The sequence below is a fragment of the Copadichromis virginalis genome, linkage group LG7, assembly GCF_057382275.1.
Source record: "Copadichromis virginalis isolate Kocher_CV1m ecotype Utaka linkage group LG7, C_Virginalis_male_GT1.1, whole genome shotgun sequence".
Taxonomy (NCBI): Eukaryota; Metazoa; Chordata; class Actinopteri; order Cichliformes; family Cichlidae; genus Copadichromis; species Copadichromis virginalis.
Genome location: NC_140624.1, coordinates 29,032,922 through 29,053,106, shown reverse-complemented (window position 1 = coordinate 29,053,106; position 20,185 = coordinate 29,032,922). Strand labels below are relative to the sequence as shown.

Below are 20,185 nucleotides of genomic sequence, written 5' to 3'. Positions count from 1 at the left end.
TGTTGTTGTGGTTTTGTGATATATAAATAAAAGTGAATTAAATATTTCTGTTTAGCCTGAATTCTTTTACATTTTTTCAGCAAATAAAAGGAACAGAGGCAGGAGGGAGAGAGGAGAAAACAACAGGTGTGTGTATGATTTATTTCATCCCATCACATATCACAGGTTAAACATGTAAAAATGAAGAGCATGATGCTGGACATGCAGTGAGCATCATAGAGAATTCATAACAGTCATCTTATTTCCATAGTGGAAACTCTGAAGAGCTCAGCTGGAGAAGAGGTGAAGAACATGGATGTATGAATATTTACAAAGTTCTTTGAATATTATCCTGTCTTATCAGTTTTCAGTGAACAGAAAAGCTTTTTGACATTTATTCTCTGATATTTGGTTTTAGATGTGTCCTTGATCCATCACAGCTGATTTAAATGGATAAATTACCTTCTCAACGGCTGTGTCCCAATTCAGGGTCTGCACGCTTGAAGTACGCGCACTACGCGTACTACGTACTATAAGTACGAGAAGTGCGGAAGTGAGAGGCTTGTGAAATGGGACAGTATACGCTTCGTCGCGCTGTTCAGGTTGCCTAGCAACCATGATACTAACCGCGAGACACGTTACATACAGCTTTGTTTGACAGAAATGAAGGAGAAAAATGTTTTATTGGTCATTCATGACATCACTTTGATTAGTTGAGTATCTGAGGCTGAGACCACGGGACTGTAAACATGATTGTTGGGCTTCATTTCTGTGCTGAACAGTCATTTAAGATTAGTTAGTAAATAACAATTAGTTAACGTTGTTCATGAGACTAAAATCATCTCACTTTGATAATGTAAATATAATATGGCCAATATCATAGTATTGTCAGATTATTATGATATATGTATATATATATATATATATATATATATATATATATATATATATATATATATATATATATATATACACGGATGATCCGATATCATCGTGTTGGTGTTGTTCCCAGACCATCATGAAAATGTTGTTCCAGGTTCAACATTGCAAGTGACCAATCACATTGTTGTGACGTTATTCTTTTGCGCGCAAAGCCATTCGTGCATTTATGAAATTCCAATGTTGCAAGGACAATATCAATTCTGCTTACTGTTTATTAAAGGGTTACGGTTAGGGTTAGGGTCAGGGTCCGTTGATCGGTGGACAGAGGCGGTTTCACGCAGCTTTAGAACAGTTTATGCCGGTTTTTCCCAAAGTTGCAAAAGTATGACGTCACAACATTCTGATTGGTCACTTGCAATGTTGATCCTGGAACAACATTTAGTATGATGATCTGGGAACAACACCAACACAAGGATATCAGATCAACCATATATACACACACATATACATATATCACTGACTTTCAGCTTGTTGTGTTTGTGGATATATGACTGACTTTAATTATTAAACCTTCGCACATAAATAAGTGACGTCATATTCAGTACGTTTCACAGTTCACTCTTCGGCCGCACCATCTTATTAGGGAAATTCCACATACATAAATGTAAATTTCAAAACTCAATTTGAGGGAAATCGACGGCGCATTTGGAGTATGCATTTGAAGTACACTTCGAATTGGGACAGCCTTCGTCGCGTGGCGGTGACGTAACCGCACTTGAAATCAGTACTTCAAGCGTGCAGACCCTGAATTGGGACACAGCTAACATGTCTTGAAGTTCTCCAGAGACCTGGTAAAGAACTAATCATGTGATTCAGGTGCGTTGACCCAGGGTGAGATCTAAAACCTGCAGGGACACCTGTTGGATCTTAACAAGGTTTCAAGTAGAACTTCAACATGCAACAAGAAGAAATGGGAGTGAGACAAAACATTTTTTTCAGCATACAGTTTATTGAAATAAATTGAAACAGGCTGTTTTACAGCTGATCAAATTTTTAAGACCACACCTCCAAAGAAACCTGTAAACCCCCCAAAATACAATTCAACGTTCCAAACATCAACTCAGTAATGAGTAGCTCCACCATTATTGTTGATCACTTCAAAAATTTGTTGCGGCATGCTTGATACAAAAGTTTTTATGAGGTGGTGAAGACGGTCGCACGAGGGGTACCTACTATCTGGAACTGTTGTCCATTTTTGTAAACTTCCCTTGCTATCCATCCACAAAAGTTCTCAATTGGATTTAGAACATGCAGGATGGTCCAAAAGAGTGATATTATTCACCTGGCAGAAGTCCCTTGTCCTGCAGGCATTGTAGACTGTAGTGTTGTCCTGTTGAAAAATCCAGTCGTCACCACACAGATGACGACTGGATCCCTCAGACCCTCAGTCATGAGGGATGCTCTCTGCAACACTTGGACATAGCCAGCGGCCATTTGACGGCCCTGCACCTCCCTGCTCCATTGTTCCACTGAAGGTAAAAGCACCCCAGATCATCATGGCTCCCCTTCCTCTGTGGCACATAGAAAACGTCTCAGGTGGGATCTACTTGTTAAATATTTTTCATCAAAGAATAAAACTTTCTTCCACACTTATATTGTCCAATGTTTGGTCCTCTCTTGGAGAAGAGGTCTTGAAGACGATTTTTGTTTTTCAAGCTCTTCGGTCTTAGCTTGCTGTCTGGTGGTTATGGGGCTGCAGTTGGCACCAGTAACGGCCTTAATTTGAGTCGAGGATCACCCAGTTTCTTGACTGACAGCCAACTGGAGCTCAGTGCTGGTGAAATTATTTTGGTCTTCCACTTGACTTTTTTGTTCAGTAACACTCAGGATCATTTAAGAAATTCCAAATGACTGTCTTACTGTGTATCACCTCAGCAGCGATGGCGTGCTGCGAGAGACCCTGCTTATGCAGTTCAACAACCCGACCTGAAAAAAGCACATAGAGCACACTGTGGGAATTTACAACTGTGCGTAAATCCCCCCTAATATTGGTATGATCCGAGCTCAGATGGGGCGGGGCAGCTGCTGCCTGCGAGTGCGCTGTTGGAGAAGCGCAGCCAGGCAGACAGAGGAGAACTGAAGTTCGACCAGTTACCAAAGCAAGTCATTCGTACTGTAGAAATAATGTAAATATGACGGTGTATCACGAAAGATTGATGTCAAACTGATCACTTGACCCATATTACGTTACTTGCTCTTCGAGTGAATCAACAAATGGCGAAATGAAAAGCCAAACAACAACAATGCTGTTTCTTTAGAGAGTCTTAGCTTACATGTGTGTTTATTTCATATTTTCAGTTGTTTCCCTCCACGGCTAAATAAATCGGTTTCAGTAATGCACTGATATACAAGAATGGACATAAGGAGCTTCTTTCAAAGAAAAAACTCTGGTAGTATTTTATATATTGTGCTTTGTATGTTGTTCAGTATATTTCTATGCAAAACAAGAGGAAGTTCAATACACAGCATGTAGCTCTCTTCATGACAACACAGACACAGGTCGGTTCTTTGAAATGGGCGTTTATTACTTGGACCTTCTCTCCTCAGCTTCACCATCACCAGTACGCCGATACGCCGTGAGAACTGGTCACGAGCGAACAGTACAAACCAATTAGCAACTTTACAGTACACATATTAAGTCCAAACACAAATAAAAAACATTTCTCAAATGACAAATACCTCGTTGGCTGCTTGTCCTGAAAAGACGTCCTTAAGTCCTTGTATTGCCTTTTCTTTTAGCAAACTTTTAGCTTAAAATCGCTTCATGAGAGACATCTGCTCCCTCGCAGTCCATGAAGAGTCTCGTGTACTCTCGTTAAGGGTATTCTCACGAGACACTAGCTCTTACACTTTACACATGTACATTTCAAATAAAGACATTTCAACACAAACTATATATATTCATGAAATTATGTAACTAACTTATTATAAATCAGTCATCTACATCATGAAATCTACACAGAACATTTTAACAGCATTTACACAGCAGTATATTCACAGTTTAAACCAGATATTTACACACACTTTATGGAAAACACAAGAACATTTTTTTACTGTACAACATCAATTTAGAGTAAACTTGTTTTGTTTTGGTTAAATAAATATTGAAATATCTTTTGAATTAGTTAAATGTCAGAATAAAGAGAGACAGAGCTGTCTATTTTTTATCACTTTCATCAAATTTAGGAGTACATATACACTAAGTTTATTGTTAATTAATAAGAAAACTCCGGATGATTCCATTCTGAGCTGAAGAAGCTTCTGATAGGTTAGTAGAGATGGAACAAGAGCAGGTGAGACACACATGTTAGTCAAATGGTTGTTTACCAAAAGTATCACCGTATCATAGGTACTCATGTATCTCGTACCGAGTGTTTCTTTTTAGGTTTGTTATTTTTCAAATTCTATATTTATTAAGTTTTGCAGGCTTGTTTGCACAACAAGGCTAAATAATTATATAAACTTTTCTGAATCTAAATAGTGGACTTTGGTAGAATTAAACAATAAGTGTAGTGCAGGTCTATGATGATTTTTAGTGCTACTATCATCTAGTTCTGATTCTGGTTCTGTCTTGGTTAAGTCCTAAGTAGTCCTGAATTTGAACTGTTGTAGTCCTGTTTTAATTCCGGATCAGTTCTGGGTCTGGTTGAATTGGGGTTTAGTCCTCGTGTCTTGATACAGCCCAACTTTGTTCTGCCTTGCTGCTTAATTAAAAACCTAGTTTAAGGTGTCCTGCATATGTGATATATTTCTTTCCTATATGAAGTCATTCTTCTTTGAACAAAACTCAAAACAGAGCCTATTGATCTCAGTCATTTCTAACCCCCCCCCCCCCCCCCCCCCGCCCAAAAAAAATAAAAATCCCACATGCATACTACCCTTTAGGGCTAAGCCCCGGGTGTTTCAAATGTCTGGCTCTGCCTCTGTCTACCAAGTCTGGCGGCTTGGTAGAAGACACTGTTTTGCAGTCTGGCAGTGAGGGCCCGACTGCCCTGCTGCCTGAAGAGTGTGTGTGAGGAGTGCGTGGGGTCCTCCACAATGCTGGTGGGTGGGAACAACACCAACACGAGGATATCAGATCAACCGTTTGCGGATGCAGCGGGTGCAATAAGTGTCTGTGATGGAGGGAACAGTGGTTCCGTTCATCTTCTCAGCAGTTCTTACTATCCATTGTAGGGTATTGCAATCCGATACGTTTAAGCTTGATCAGCTGTTGTTAGAAGTTATTTAATATTAATTTCTAGTATCAGCTGATGTTTGCTGGAGCCACAGCTGTAAAACTGCTGGTCATGATATCGGTTTGGATATGTGGTGAGAGGGAAACATGAAGATGAAACCCGGAGATGTCCTTACTGGATCATCAGAGTTGAACAGGTGATGGACAAACAGGTTTACCTTTGAGGTGACATGAATGAGTTGAAGGGAAGTTATGAACTGTTTCTGAGAAACAAATAACACCAGGATCCTTTTCTAAGTAGCTGACAGCTGGTAACTGTGCAGGGGCGGGTCTAGCAAAGTTTTCCCAGGGGGGCCAGGTAGGATATTAACAGGGAAAGGGGGGCACAAAGAAATACTTTTCTTTCTTATTCTCATTTAAAATGTCTAGCTTTTAATAAATAATCTGGATCTTACAACTAAAGTTTTCATCTGATGTAAAATGTATAGAAATCATACATATATACCAACAAGACTGTGTACATCACTGTCACAACAGCGTTTGTTTTCATTCACACGTCACATTATGAACTGATGCTGTCACATATTGTAACCTCCTGAATCTGGAGATCCACAGGTGGCGCTAGTGCACCTCAAAGCTGCCAATAAACAAAGAAGAAGAAGAAGAACCTGTCCACAAATATGACGTCATCACCGATCGACCTAAGTAATCGCTGAAGAAGGAGAAATGGCTTCAAGGTTACTGCTCCGCTCCGCCGTCAGAGCCGCGGCGGCTTGCCGCTCCGTCCGGACCCCCGCTCTGAGCCGCAGCATGGCAGCAGGAGGTGAGCTCCAAGCCGGCACAGAACACCTGGAACTCGGCGGGAACAGGCGGCTTAGAGAGGGTTTAATCCGCGGGAAAGACTGAGAACGCCAATCGCTTCCTGTCCCGGTGACAGCGCCGCTTAGACAAGATTTCATTCAGAACAAATATAAATGATGGATCGGCTCATTTTAAAACGATTAAACGGTCCAATCAGTAGATTTTAATAAACCCATGTTCAGATCGGCACACTTTAAAGGACGGAACACCGGAAATAAGACAATTGGCTGTTAATAGCTTAGCAGCGTTAGCAGTTTGTTAGCTTCGGGAGGTCAGAGTTCAATTTAACAGTTAATTATTAGTCAGTTATTCAATTACACAAAACGCTCGGTTAATCGATTACATTACTGCTTTCGGATAGTAATGAATATTTTCTCTGGTTATAATTATCTAATCTGGTTGATTATTGATTGATCTTTTATTCGGAAAAAAATCTGCTCTGTGATGATTTTAATAAATGACCAAAAAACAAAGTAAACTTTCACCGAAGACAGAATCTCACTAAATATGAAATGTAAAGAAGACATGAACAGGACGAGAAGAGCTCAGACTGGCTTAAATTAAATGTTTAAAGAAGTCCCCAAAGTTTGATTCTGTTCATCTGGACGTAGCGTTGTCAGTGGGAGAAACGCTTCGTCACTCGTCCAAGTGACTTCTTCAGTCTCAGCTGAGTGCAGGTTTCCCCAGTCTTATAAACAGTGCATTTGCATAATGACTGAAACGGTCATTATGCAAATGCACTTGGATGAGTGACTAAACGTTTCTCCCACTGAAAACGCTACGTCCAGATGAACAGAATCAAACTTTGGGAATTTACTTACCTGGATGATTGAGCATGCATCAAGATGTTTAAAGAAGTCATTGTGTTTCAGAGCATGAAGTCTGCAGACAGCCATGTGTTTTCCCACCTGTGTGTGTGCAGCAGCATGAGCTTACTGTAAACTCAGATCAAAATGAACAATAAAGTATGTTATTATTTTCTAAATAAAATAAAGCAGAAACATTTAAACTTTGAATTTTTCCTCATAAGTAAAGTATAATCTGAATTTTCTCCACCAGCCATTAATGGTTTTCTTGGCACGCTGTGAGGAACGTTTGATGCTTTCTTTCTCATTTTTGTCAGTATCTTGTGAAACGACGTAAATGTAAACATTTTTAAAAAAAAAAAATCCTGTTTTTCTTTTAAACAAAGTATTGGTTTATGTGTATGAATGAAGATGAGGTGAAGATGAAAGCTGATTTTGTGTTCACAGGGATTCCCACTGATGAAGAGCAGGCCACAGGGCTGGAGAAAGTCATCATGAAGGCCATGAAGCATGGCGAGGTAAGATCGTTGAGTTCATTCAGCCCCGTTTGACCTGACGGGTCTCTGGGGTATCTCAGGCTACGTTCACACTGCAGGCATCAGATTCTGACAGAAATCTGCAGCTATCCTTTGAAGTACAGCTCCTCTCTTAAACAGCAATAAGGATAATCATTAGGCCATATGTAAATAACAAAACAACTGTATGACTTAAAGAAAATTTGGGAAACGTAAAGTCCGAAACAGGTCTTTATATTAACGGCCATCAGTCAAACAGTACTGTTGGGTCTGGGTCTATACAGAGCGCGTTGTGTGTGACCTCTTCTTTTGCGCATGCGGGCCGCTTTGAGGGTTCACACTAGAGCGCGTTTGCTGTCACATTTTATTTGTAGTGTGAACGAGCAGACAAAAAATCGGATTTGATCAAAAAACCAGAATTGAGCATTAAGACCTGCAGTGTGAACGTAGCCTAAGCTGTCCTCCTCCTGCACATGAAGATGATGAAAGATAAACTTTGAGGTGAAACTGATGTTGAATACTGTCACGCCCTGACTCATCTGACTCCTCCCCCTCCTGTAGGACCCCTTCAACATGATGAAGCCAAAGCACTATGCAGGCTCCAAGGCCGACCCCCACCTGGTTCCCTCCATCACGAACAAGAGGATTGTGGGATGCGTGTGTGAGTTGTTGTTGTTGTTTCCTGTGTGAAAGCGCGTATGTGAGCAGCGGCAGCTTTCTCAGACGAGGGTTAAACTCGCCTCCGGGCTTAAAGGGGGTGGGGCTTATTCTTCACTGGGAAACCTGAGCATGCATGTGAGCTGCAGGTTAGGGTTCTCACCCAGTTTCCTGTGTGCAGGTGAGGAGGACAACACAGCCGTGGTCTGGTTCTGGCTCCATGAGGGTGAGGCCCAGCGCTGCCCGTCCTGCGGCGCCCACTACAAGCTGGTTCCCCATGAGCTCCCCCACTGACCTGCCTCCTCTTCCTCCTGCAGAGGAAGCGGCGCTGTCTGCTTCCCACCTTCTTCTACTTGACATACCTGCTGACCTCATCAGTCGTTGCTTACACGTTACATGTACTCGGGATCAGACACGTTCGGGGAACAAAGAGTTTCTTCAGACATTTCCATTCAGTCAGTTTACACACACAATTGTACTGCACACGTTACACTCCTCCCACCTCCCAGGAGCAGCAATAAACTTTAACTTCCTGTCAACCCGCTGTCTGTGTCATCTGTTCCACCTGAACGTGGAAGTGTAGCTGTGAAGTTCTCACCCAGCATCAGAATAGCAAACTGAGGATGAAAGAATGAAGTGTATCTGTATTCACTGTCAGCTCCTAGTTTATTTATACAATTGAAATATTAACAGACGTCTCTGGTTGTTTCTGTGTTATCACATTAATGAATGTGTCATATTACACACAGGTTAATTACAGTGTTAGCGTTTTATTTTTGGACCACAGCTCCTGAATATATCAAGAAATGAAGAAAATGAAAGTTATTGGTGCTAAATATGATGTACATAAAACTAGAATACATCAGACTGTTTACATCAAAATTTGAATTTAGTTTATTCCAGCTCAGCTGGGATTAGTAAATGAGTCTTTTAAATAAAGGGTTAACTTGAAAATGAAAAACTGAGTGAACATGAAGCAGTGAGAGCATAAACCTTCAGTGTTCAGCTCGCTCTATTATTATCTTATCGAAATGTAGTGTAGAAGGTTTGTAGTGAAGTAGGAATCAGAAATGTTTGATCACACGGTGATGTGTAATGACAACATGGATGATGATTAGATCAATCTGCAGTGTATTTCTGAAAAAGACTTCTGAAAGATGTCATGCATGCTGGGGACAACTTGCCAGAGAGGCAGATGTGAAATGTAAAAGAGAGGTCAGATACGACATCACCATAATCAGACATTCATAATCCCCTTATACCAGTATATAATTTCCTAAATGTTGACAAGGCATCCATCAAGAAACAGTTTTAAACAGCATCAGCATCACTCTGACCTTCAGATCAATCTGTTGAACCTGACAGAGAGGTCAGAGGTAATTTGACTTATTTATGTCACATGAACTGGAGACCTCAGATGATGGAAGCCAGATCACAAACAATTTTATCAGAATCATTCAAAACTGCTCAGTGGGATTAATGAAGTTTAGGATGAACTTTGAAATTATAGATTATTTACAGTTTGTGTTGATCATCTGATTTACTGTGTTGCTGATCATTTTCTTACAGGTGATATGCATTGTAGATGGATAAAGTACAGATTATAGATGGATTATAGATTAAATATAGTTTATAGATTGATTAAATGTAATTGAAATGTAATCTCAAAAGTCTGTAGTCACTGCTGAGCCTCTGGCAGCAGGGGGCGCTTCTTGCTAATAGAATCTAAAGTGTTTCGTACATGATGCGATGAAGACACTGAGACCAGTTCACAGTAGTGATGAAGTGGATTAAGGAGCCTGCTGGCGTGAGGCGAGGAGGTGAAAGGTCTGTTTGGTCTGAGACGTCAGCGCAGTCACTGGCGAGTCTTGTCACAGGTGAAGTCACCCCGCCACCACAGGAGGAAACAGCTGTCTGCAGCTTCCTGTGACAGTAGTGTAGCTTCATAGATAGATGCCGTGAAATGGTTCACACAGTTTCTTAAAACTGTCATCACAGCTTTTTAAAGCACGCATCATGTGACCCCTGCTTTGCTTCCTTTAGTTTCCGCTCAGAGCTGCACACGAATAAGAAAAGGAGCTGAAAGGGACTGAAAGAGCCCAAGGAGCTCACTCAGAACTTTGTTAACGATGATCTCCATTTCTGTAAGAGCAAAGCTGCTGTGTTGGTGTGTGTCAGCTCTTCCCCTTTTATTTTGGTGACAAGTTTTTCTTTTACTTCCTGTGTTTCTTTCCTGGATTCATGTCAACTGTCGTCCTGGTCCTCTTTTTCGGTGCACGTATATCTGCTGTGAGTGTCCCCCTGCCCTCGATGCTGTGCTCCCTCGCTCAGTGATTCTGGGTATTTTACTTTTCAATGAGTTTTCATTTCATTTCCTAATTGATTAATGGATCAGAGGTGTGTCAGCCTCCTGACTCGAGTCTGAGAGGATGATACAAGTGAGATGAGGTCAAGAAGAGCATACAGGTAACACCTGGAGCTGTGGGATGAATGTGGAGGAACACATTAAATGCCTGATGTGGTAGAGCAGGCATAAATGTTGGTAATACAGCAGTTCCACAGTGAGGAGCTCAGTTCAGGAGATCTCGTCCTCCATGTTGGCTCCTGAGAGCTCAGGCAGATTTCAGGTGAAGCTTTAAAGTTCACAGGAAACTAGACATTAAAAGGTCCATAGGTAGTTAAGTAAACAAGTGCTTTGAGATAAAAAATAAAATGTAAAAAGATTGATGACATTTGGCAATAAAACCCTTTCTGATTCTGATTCTGATTCTGATGACAATGCTTGGAACCATAAGGCAACAGATTTTTTTTTTTAAAAACTGGGAAATAAACTGAAACCAGAATATTAGTAGTACAAAAGACAGGGGTGGTCATGGTAGGATGAACATGTATTTAAAAAAATATATACATACAGTGTGTGAGTCCTGTTAACACCTTCTAAACATCACAGAGCACAGAACATCACACCATCAACTTTACCATGGGAAGGATTAGATTGTAGAACCGTAAAATCTTCTTTCTTTCTTTCTTTCTTTCTTTCTTTCTTTCTTTCTTTCTTTCTTTCTTTCTTTCTTTCTTTCTTTCTTTCTTTCTTTCTTTCTTTCAAATATTAAAATTAACAATACAACAGTAAAGAAAATAAACCAACAGGAGGATAAATCAAACATTTTATTAATCAGAAAACAAAAACAAACACAGGGTATGTTTTGGAAAGAGCAGGAAGAAATAAGATGCTTTTCATGTCCTGTCCCAAATGATAACAGTAACTTTCTGTTTGCCATGTCCCAAAAAATGTCAATGACATCACTGTGGTTGACTGGAACATCCTTCTCAACTGCCAATGAAAGAAGGTCTGACAACCTCTCCTCTGAGCAAAGGGTGCAGTTTGTTTTTAACTAGTTTTAGTTTTGAGAAAGAATGCTCCCCAGTTGCTGTGGACACCAGGAGTGTTCCATATGTCTTCAGCAGCTCAGTCATGTTGGGGAAGATCAGATGTCATTGTTTTCTTTGACCACTGAAAGAATGGATGCCACACTGACTGGTGTTTTTTTTTTCCAGTTCTCTGGGACTGTCAGGGTATGCAAGGCATTCAAGATTTCCCATGTGGAATTATCTCCTCCTCCTAACATGTCTCAGAAGCTCCTGTGTCATTGTGTCAACAAAAACACAGAACTCTTTAACACAGTAGTATGCTTGGGGAGTTGTGAAAGCATGGTCATCAGCAGTAGCTGTTGTGGCAGCAAACTTAAACTTTGCTGGCACTTTCCTCCTCCGAGCTTGTCCAGGGACCTCAGATGGAGTGTCCAGACCCACTGATGCCGTCTTCTCTCTAGCCTGTTCATAAATTTTCTCAAACTCTTCCTCTGTTTTACTGTGTTCCAGGCTCTGCAAAACATCATCAACAATCTTGTATGCTGCAGCCAGGTCAAAGTCTTTCTTCTGCAATGCATCAGATGCAGTAGCAGTCACTTGGAAGATGGGACAGGTGATCTCCAGACACAGGATGAATTCAAAACTGATGCTTTTGAGAAGGATCATTGCATCACCTGCTGAAGAGTCTGGAGGATCTTGCTGTAGTATTTCAGCTGGGAGGATCTTCCTCATTGTCTTGAGGGCAGCTTCTCTGCAGGCTCACCTAGTGTCTGACAGCCCCATCATAACCTTGACCCCAGATGTTGTCAATCTTCAGATTATTGCATTTCTGCTTGGATGACACGTCTTACTGATGTGGCCAAAACTTTGATTCTGACTTTGTTCTGACTTCTGTTAGAGAGAAGCGAAACGAGAGGTCTTTTTCCAGCTCCCTGTCGCTCTTTTATGGCATTAAGGTGTAATTTAATTACACTGCCATACTTGCTGAACAACTCAACTAACTCTGAGAAATTTCCTTGATTTTGACTTGACAAGGTCTCATCATCTCCCCTGAAAGGCATACCCTGTCTTGCCAGGTAAAGAGTGATGTCTATAAAACAAGACAAAATTTCTGTTTGTCTCTCTTTGTCTTTTACAGCTTGTGACACTTGGTCAGCTACTTCAAAGGCTGCCTCCAAGATTTTTTTTAATGAGTTCTACCTCACCATACCACACATGTGAGACTCTGAGGCACTGTGCGCTTTAATCTAAGGAGCTTGGAGAGAAAAGCGTCTGGACTTCTTTAAGTTGCTTGAAGACGTTTCACCTCTCATCCGAGAAGCTTCTTAAGTTCGAGGGTCAAATGGTGGAGAGTCCCTGTGGGAGTAACCCCCCAAAGAGGGACAAAAGGACCCCCTGATTAATCCTCTACCTAGTCACATGAGCCAAGGCGTGAAAACTGGTGTGGGTCACAGTCAGCCAGGGTTTCTGGTGAGCTCATTGTGAAACCTGGCCCCACCCTATCATGTGATTTCCTGAGGTCAGATGGCCCAGGATGTGAGTGGGTGTTAAGGGGTCTGGGAAGGGATCTCAAAACTGGATTATAGATGGCAGACAGTTGGTGTCGTAAACCAGCGCCTCTGTTCAAAGATGGTCGCTCACAGTGGACATAGATGGCTTCTTTCACTCCTCTTTCAAACCATCTGTACTCTCCAGTGTTGGTCAAGTTACTTGAAAAAACTAATCAGTAACAAATTACTGATTACTTCCCAAAAAAGTAATCCTGTTACTTTACTGAGTAAAGTAATTAATTACTTAGTTACTTTTTAAAAACACGATTTACAACCTGAAGAGGTGATAAAGTGATAGATCTTTCAGCCCAATTCTACTTTTTCTGCATAATCCATCATACAAAATGTAATCAAATGGAAAAGTCTCTTTTTAAAACTTGTTTTATTAGTTTTAATCTTTTAACTTTATGCATCAAGCAAAAATTTAATTATATGCAACATTCTCTGACTGGAAGAAATTTGTTTAATATTTAAACCTATTTTCTGCACATTCCAGCACATAAAATACATTTTTGTGTGTGTGTGTGTGTGTTTACAGTCACTCTTTCAAATAGATGCAAGTAAATCACAGCACAAAATAAATAAAGTCAAACACTCAGCGGTCCTGTTGCTCTATTTTCACCTGTAAAGCAGGAGTGGGGTAGGCGGAGGTTTACCCTGGTGTAGGTGTGCCGCAGCGGTCATTTGAAGAATCCCCGAGTTTCTCTGAATTTCCCATTACGTCGTAGCGTACTCGGTGCTTGTTTGGAAGTTTAGGGGTTTTTTTGCTGTAAAAAGAATTTTTCTTCCCACGCACAACGGACGCTAATGTTTTTGTCACTTTTTATGGAATCAAACTCAAAGTAAGGTCAGTACTTCCACGCTTTAAACACTGCACACTCATACTCTCTCCGGCACTCGATATATGATCCACTGTTGATCTGCACACAGCTGTTGCCACGAACGTCGCACTCGCTTACGTCACTGTCATGAGACATTCTCGCAAAAAAATCACGGTTTTAGTAATGCAGTAACGCAGCGTTCCTACGGGAAGTAACAGTAATCTAATTACCGTTTTTGCAATAGTAATCCCTTACTTTACTCGTTACTTGCAAAAGTAATTGGATTACAGTAACGCGTTAACGCGTTACTGTAATGGACTGCTGAGTCTTGTCCTGTGGAGGTGGCTCTCCACGTCCAAGTCCAGACGCTTTTCTCTCCAAGCTCCTTAGACTACGATTTATTTAGTCAGCCACCGATTGTGCAAGTTCCCCCACCTAAAATGATGACAGAGGTCAGTAATTTGCACCAGAGGTACACTTCAACTGTGAGAGACAGAATGTGAAAAAAAAATCCATGAATCCACATGGTAGGATTTGTAAAGAATTAATTTGTAAATCAGGGTGGAAAATAAGTATTTGGTCACCTCAAACAAGGAAAATCTCTGGCTCTCACAGACCTGTAACGTCTTCTGTAAGAAGCTTTTCTGTCCCCCACTCGTTACCTGTATGAATGGCACCTGTTTGAACTCATCATCTGTATAAAAGACACCTGTCCACAGCCTCAAACAGTCAGACTCCAAACTCCGCCATGGCCAAGACCAAAGAGCTTTCGAAGGACACCAGGAAAAGTATTGTAGACCTGCACCAGACTGGGAAGAGTGAATCTACAATAGGCAAGCAGCTTGGTGTGAAAAAATCAACTGTGGGAGCAATCATCAGAAAATGGAAGACATACAAGACCACTGATAATCTCCCTCGATCTGGGGCTCCACGCAAGATCTCATCCCGTGGGGTCAAAATGATCATGAGAACGGTGAGCAAAGATCCCAGAACCACACGGGGGGACCTGGTGAATGACCTGCAGAGAGCTGGGACCAAAGTAACAAAGGTCACCATCAGTAACACACTACAAGGGCAGGGAATCAAATCCCGCAGTGCCAGACGTGTTCCGCTGCTGAAGCCAGTGCATGTCCAGGCCCGTCTGAAGTTTGCCAGAGAGCACATGGATGATACAGCAGAGGATTGGGAGAATGTCATGTGGTCAGATGAAACCAAAGTAGAACTTTTTGGTATAAACTCAACTCGTCGTGTTTGGAGGAAGAAGAATACTGAGTTGCATCCCAAGAACACCATACCTACTGTGAAGCATGGGGGTGGAAACATCATGCTATGGGGCTGTTTTTCTGCCAAGGGGACAGGACGACTGATCCGTGTTAAGGACAGAATGAATGGGGCCATGTATCGTGAGATTTTGAGCCAAAACCTCCTTCCATCAGTGAGAACTTTGAAGATGAAACGAGGCTAGGTCTTCCAACATGACAATGATCCAAAACACACCGCCCGGGCAACAAAGGAGTGGCTCCGTAAGAAGCATTTGAAAGTCCTGGAGTGGCCTAGCCAGTCTCCAGACCTCAACCCCATAGAAAATCTGTGGCGGGAGTTGAAAGTCCGTGTTGCTCGGCGACAGCCGCAAAACATCACTGCTCTCGAGAAGATCTGCATGGAGGAATGGGCCAAAATACCAGCTACTGTGTGTGCAAACCTGGTAAAGACCTATAGTAAACGTTTGACCTCTGTTATTGCCAACAAAGGTTATGTTACAAAGTATTGAGTTGTATTTTTGTTATTGACCAAATACTTATTTTCCACCCTGATTTACGAATAAATTCTTTACAAATCCTACCATGTGGATTCATGGATTTTTCTTTCACATTCTGTCTCTCACAGTTGAAGTGTACCTCTGGTGCAAATTACTGACCTCTGTCATCATTTTAGGTGGAGGAACTTGCACAATCGGTGGCTGACTAAATACTTTTTTGCCCCACTGTATGTGCTCTTTAATCCTTTCTAAAGCCCTTCTCCACCGACTGAACCCTTCCGTTTTCCAGGTTTTGTGACTTGTGTACTTTTCATCATTTAAGAAAAGACGGCAGCTGAAACAAACCATGGCATCAGCACTTGGAGAATACTCTAGCCATGGATTATTCTCATACCACTTCTTTTGAAACGATCGTCCCTCTTCATTCTTTGGATATGATGACAGTACTGGTTGGCAGGGTCCAATATTGTCACACATTTGAATAAAGGCCTCATCATACTGTATGTGGAATTTTATGACATGGGCAGGATCAGTTGGGTGTGTCCAAGTAGGTTTGAGAATGTCCTCTCTATGGCTTCACTCTTCTACTCTCTGAGCTCTGTCTCACTCTCTGACTTTCTCACTCCAGTCTCTTTCTCCTGGCTTGCCCTTTCCTCTACATTCTCTCTAGGCTCTGTCTGTGACTCAGGCTTTGCCTCGCTTCCTCCTTCCATCTCCTCATCTGAACTATCACCCTCCACTTGCTGTTTATCTAAGAACAACACACAATTTAATATCGCATTAATCTATTATTTAATTATCTACACTTAACAACTTTTGCACCTAGTCCATGGTAAAGTAATGATAGAAAATGTTGTAGAACCAAAACACTGCAACTGTTATTATTGTTTTTTTTACTGCCTTACTTTCAGTCAATGTATTTTGTTTTTCACTATGCATATTTTATATCCCATTAGGTCATTTATTGTGAAAATTCTCATGTAGGAACTATTGTACTGCATGTTGGTTCCACTGGTGCACCTGAGGGAGATGCACGCCCATGTTGATGTGTGAGCATGGCAAGTTGAAGCAAGAGAAGTCAATTTAATTCAGAGAAAGTTGTTTCTTAAAAGTATCTGTAAAGTGCTCATTTCTGCCTCAAAGCATGGGTCAGCCAGCGAGGTATGTTTGTATGTTATATAGATCATTTTATGTTTTTATTTCACTCGTCTTACTATTTCATTGAATTTTATGTTATGTTTTAGTTCGACGGTGGCGTAGTTTGTGATCAAGGTGAAGCTGTAACAACCCCAAGACCTTACAACTAACATTAAAGCCAACTTCATGCCATCAGTAAAAGAACTCTTTAATGACTTTAAGAAGAGGTAGAAGTGATAGTTTTTATCCTTGAATACGTCTACAACAACTGGTACATGTGTTATTTTTACCTGTGCTCTTTTTAATCCATCTGGTGAGGGATCCACTGCCTTTAGCAGCCTCACACAGCTTCTTTTGTAGCTGTTTCTTTTTTTTTTTTTTCAGATATTTTTATTAAAGTTTCTGCATCCATTTTTACAAAAGACAAATCGAACAATATACCGTTTTCTTTTTGAAGAACATAAAACAATATGAAACATACACTCCCACCTCATAATTATAGGAGTACCAGTGGGTGTACAAAAAGAAAAAAGAAAGGGTCCAATCTAATAATACAAGTAGCAAACCCTGGAGTACAAGATAACAGTTCCTGAGTGTACAAGAGAGATGTGGAGAGTTTCAAAGCCCACACCCCCACACAGACACAGAGAAAACAAAACACACAAACCAAGAAAAAACAAAACAAAAAGACAAAAACAAAACACAAACATAATGAGTGGTCAGCTTAGTTGTAGAGATAAGTCAATTCTGTAAGAGAAAAGAAATATGTATAAAGTAGGTAAGTAAATGCCATCATAAGGTGCAGGCACAATAGAGTCCATATACTTAAACTTAAACATCTTACTTAAACATAAGATAAAATAAAATATAATAAAGTCTGAGCTGGCTAATTGGGAGCGTTGCGAGACCGCAAAGTCTGAACATGGTCAAAAAAGGGTTGCCAGGTCTTAAAAAATTTGGCCATAGACCCACGCAGGGTGAATTTAATCTTTTCAAGTTTGCTAAAATGCAAAGCGTCTCTGATCCAGATTTCCCAGGATGGGGGAGAAGGGGACTTCCAATATCCCATATAAATATGGGACTTCCCATATTCTGCGTCTTGCCAATAAGGTGAGAAATGCTACCAGATCCGCTTGGAGCGTCGGCAAGGCAACTGTATCAGGAAGAACCCCAAACAAAGCAGTTAAGGGCACAGGTTGGAGGGTTAGCTGGATGATCTTTGATAAAGTCAGAAAAATATTAATCCAGTATTGTTTGAGGGATGGACATGACCAAAACATATGTATTAGAGAGGCAGGTGTTTGATGACAACGGTCGCAATCAGGGCTAAGGTTGGGGTATATTTGAGCTAGTCTGACTTTAGTCCAGTGTACACGGTGCAAAATCTTACATTGAATCAGCCCGTGTTTGGCACATAATGAGGAGCCATGGACCCGGTAAAGAATTTTATCCCAAGAGTCATCCTGAATCACACACCCCAAATCCTGCTCCCATGCCATTTTAATAGCCGAGGTTGAGGAGTTGCCAAAGGAACATATTCTCCCATACAAACAAGAGATCAGGCCCTGTGATGAAGGGGGAGGCGATAGAAGGTTATCAAAGTCATGACAAGGAGGTCTAGATGGGAACTGAGAGGATTTCTCCTTAACAAAACTCCGGATTTGTAAGTAGCGAAAAAAGTGACTTTTTGGAAGGCCAAATTTCAATGAGAGCTGTTCAAAGGAGGCAAATGTATTCTGAATGTACAGATCAGAAAAAGACCTGATACCCAAGGAGGCCCACAAATAAAAAGCACCATCAACTAATGAAGGCTGAAAAGAGGGATTTTTCAAAATGGGTGACTGAAGGGAAAAAAAGGTCAACTTAAAATAACGACGAAATTGATACCATATTTTCAAGGTAACTTTGACAATAGAGTTATTATAAGAACCTGCACTCGGAGGCTGCTTTTGGGCATAAATCAGGGCTGGTAAAGAGGATGAGGCACAAGAAGAAGTCTCCAAACTCAGCCAGGCTGGGGCATTATTCATGCCTTCCCCCTGTAGCCAGTACCTGAGAATACGAATATTACATGCCCAATAATAGAACATAAGGTTTGGTAAAGCCATCCCCCCCATCTTTTTCGGTCTTTGAAGATATGTCTTGCGTATTCTAGGGGTTTTTTTTGTTCCAAATGAACCCAGACAGAATCTTGTAGCTGTTTCTTTCTCCTCTCCTTACGAGGCATGTCTGGAATATTTTTTATATTGTTAGTAATAATTTTTAAAAATCTATACACATAAAACACACACACATGCACATGCAGTGCTTATTAAATGTTTAAACTGTAGAGATACAATAATTTTACTGCTGTAAAATCAGCATTTTATCTAATTTGAAATATAAACCTAATATCATCTGTTACCTAATATATTTTCTTTAAAAACAGTGGGTTTTTTTTTGAAAATCATAATTATAATAATCCATAATTATGTGGATATCCATATTAGATCGTTTTTAGTGAAATAAAAGTCCTCCAGAAAAGAAGGGAAAAGTCCTGTAACTTACTTTAAAACAAAACATGTTTCCTAAAACGGTGGACAGAGCTACAGACCCCCTTGTAACACCCCTACCCAGTTAGCTAGCAGTTAATGACCACCACTACTTGTGCAGTTCATAAAAGGACATGTATGTTTGTCATGCTGTTGCACAAACAGCACGTTCATTTATTTCAGTTCATTAGTTTTTATAGACTATAGTGTGCGCTGTACACCCTACTTACTGTTTTTGTTTCAGTCTGCACCTTCCAATTAATTTGCCTGCTTCTCCTCCACCACCTAGCCTGTAGAAAATGCGCATGTACTTTGCGAGCTCATTCCAGGTGTTGTGCCAAAAAGTGGTTGTCTGCCAAAAAGTGGTTTCCGGTATTTGCCAAAAACTGACTGCTTGTATTTAAACTGCTATAAATAACTTGTTGGTCTATAATATGTGAAACATATGTCAAATGTATCCCTCATGAATGATACCAAGTCATCTTGAGCAACAAACAACATTCCTGTAACAAGGTAGAAGCCGCAATCAGTTTTTGGCACTGACTTTTATGTATCCTTTATTCTTGTTGACTTTGAAAATGTCTCTTTTAAGAGTAATCTGGCCACGAGGACAGCTGAAATTGCAACAAATGCAAAAAAATAGTTCTGTAAACATATTTTAAGTACAATAACACAGTTACAGAAACAGGTAATTTTTAAAATTTTATATATAACCCCTTTGTAATACCTGTTCACCAAAGTCTATTTAGCAACATACGGAACAATATTACACATAAAAAAAACACACGGAAACTTTGGAAATCAGCTTTTGGCAGGCAATTAGTGATGGGTCGGTCGCGAACGAAACGGCTCTTAGAGCCCGATCTTTGACGTGAACGACGCGAGCCGGCTCCTTATCGCGAGCCGTGGGTTTTTTTCTTTTTCTTTCTCTCACCCTCTCTATTGCACTTTTTTCCGCTTCACTACGCACGCAAGCCTTGTGCTTTGCGCTGGGAGGAGGGGGAAGGGACGGTAGTTACACTCTCAGCACAGGAACAGAGCGGCAGGAAGAGAGAGAGAGAAAGAGAGCCAGGGACAA

At 40.8% G+C, this 20,185-nt stretch overlaps 1 protein-coding gene, 1 long non-coding RNA gene and 1 pseudogene across 2 annotated transcripts; 2 read left to right on the top strand and 1 right to left on the bottom strand.

Moving 5' to 3' along the window:
* Positions 1-5,762: 5,762 nt before the first annotated feature.
* LOC146705267 (cytochrome c oxidase subunit 5B, mitochondrial-like) lies at positions 5,763-8,302 on the top strand. The gene is made up of 4 exons (XM_085462921.1): positions 5,763-5,921; positions 7,213-7,283; positions 7,842-7,941; positions 8,119-8,302. Exons 1-4 carry the CDS (start codon positions 5,825-5,827, stop codon positions 8,229-8,231), a joined length of 381 nt encoding a protein of 126 aa, XP_085319047.1. The 5' UTR covers positions 5,763-5,824; the 3' UTR covers positions 8,232-8,302.
* Positions 5,928-7,205, top strand: LOC146705268 (uncharacterized). Its single transcript, XR_014921320.1, has 3 exons — positions 5,928-6,230; positions 6,832-6,924; positions 7,019-7,205. It is a non-coding gene; the product is annotated as an uncharacterized LOC146705268 (long non-coding RNA).
* A 1,627-nt stretch (positions 8,303-9,929) lies between the features above and the next one.
* On the bottom strand, positions 9,930-18,803 carry LOC146705266 (uncharacterized; annotated as a pseudogene).
* Positions 18,804-20,185: the final 1,382 nt, after the last annotated feature.